Source organism: Sinocyclocheilus grahami, unplaced genomic scaffold (genome assembly GCF_001515645.1).
Source record: "Sinocyclocheilus grahami isolate Dianchi unplaced genomic scaffold, SAMN03320097.WGS_v1.1 scaffold26258.1, whole genome shotgun sequence".
Classification (NCBI taxonomy): Eukaryota; Metazoa; Chordata; class Actinopteri; order Cypriniformes; family Cyprinidae; genus Sinocyclocheilus; species Sinocyclocheilus grahami.
Window position 1 is genome coordinate 1 of NW_015520033.1, and position 843 is coordinate 843.

At 35.1% G+C, this 843-nt stretch overlaps 1 protein-coding gene across 1 annotated transcript in view; it reads left to right on the forward strand.

Annotated features, from left to right (window-relative positions):
• Positions 1–423: 423 nt before the first annotated feature.
• The window catches only part of LOC107580171 (protein FAM134A-like), a 2233-nt gene continuing 1813 nt past the window's right edge, over positions 424–843 (forward strand). Inside the window, exons 1-2 of the mRNA XM_016265909.1 lie at positions 424–468; positions 638–767. Of these exons, the coding sequence (XP_016121395.1) occupies positions 642–767 (126 nt within the window). The 5' untranslated portion in view covers positions 424–468; positions 638–641. The remainder of the gene's footprint in view (positions 469–637; positions 768–843) is intronic.

Below are 843 nucleotides of genomic sequence, written 5' to 3' on the forward strand. Positions count from 1 at the left end.
AAAATTCAGCTTTGCATCACAGAAATAAATTAAATGTTAAAATATATTCAAATAGAAAACAGTTATTTTAAATTGAAATAATTATTCACAATATTACTGTTTTTACTGTATTTTTCATTAAATAAATACAGCCTGTAAAACCTTATAGACCCAAATTTAAGAGACATTGTTATTGTAAAACATCCCTGTTGTCACGAAACAAGGAGGGATCGCAAAACTAGACCGAGGATACAAACGTAATGGCCATTTAAAATGCACAATTTATGATTCAGCTTAATTTAATATTTTCCACAGAATCATCATGATGTTTTTTTTTTTTATGAGAATTGAACATTTTTGAGATTGCATGAACATTTTACCATTAAGAGGGCCATACATTCACAGTTTGTTGTAGGAACCTCTTATGCTCTTACTGTTTGCTCCTCTGTTCTCTACAGTGTGGCATCCAGAGGCGTCTGTCGTTGAGCGGTATGTGTCTTGAATAATCTCTGCGTGTCTCAACAGCACCCCCGTCCCCTAAGTGTTTAGACTGCTCAGTTTCATAATTTTGCCTTTGCTGTATCCTAAGATTGTTTCCTTATTAAAGAAGTTTAAATTTGTCCTAACTGCACAAGTTAATTTGTAAATGCTGTTACAGAGAAATGCTAAGTGAGCAGCCACATTTGTTAAGCATCGAGGAGCTCAGCCATCATCTCGCCGAGAGTTACCTCACCTTCAGCCTTTACATCCAAGAAATGCTTCAGTATAAACAGCAAAACCACGGCAAGGTGGGGAGAGAGATTCTTTAAACGAAATATCTTTTAAAGGGGTCATATGATGCTGCTAAAAGGAACATTATTTTGT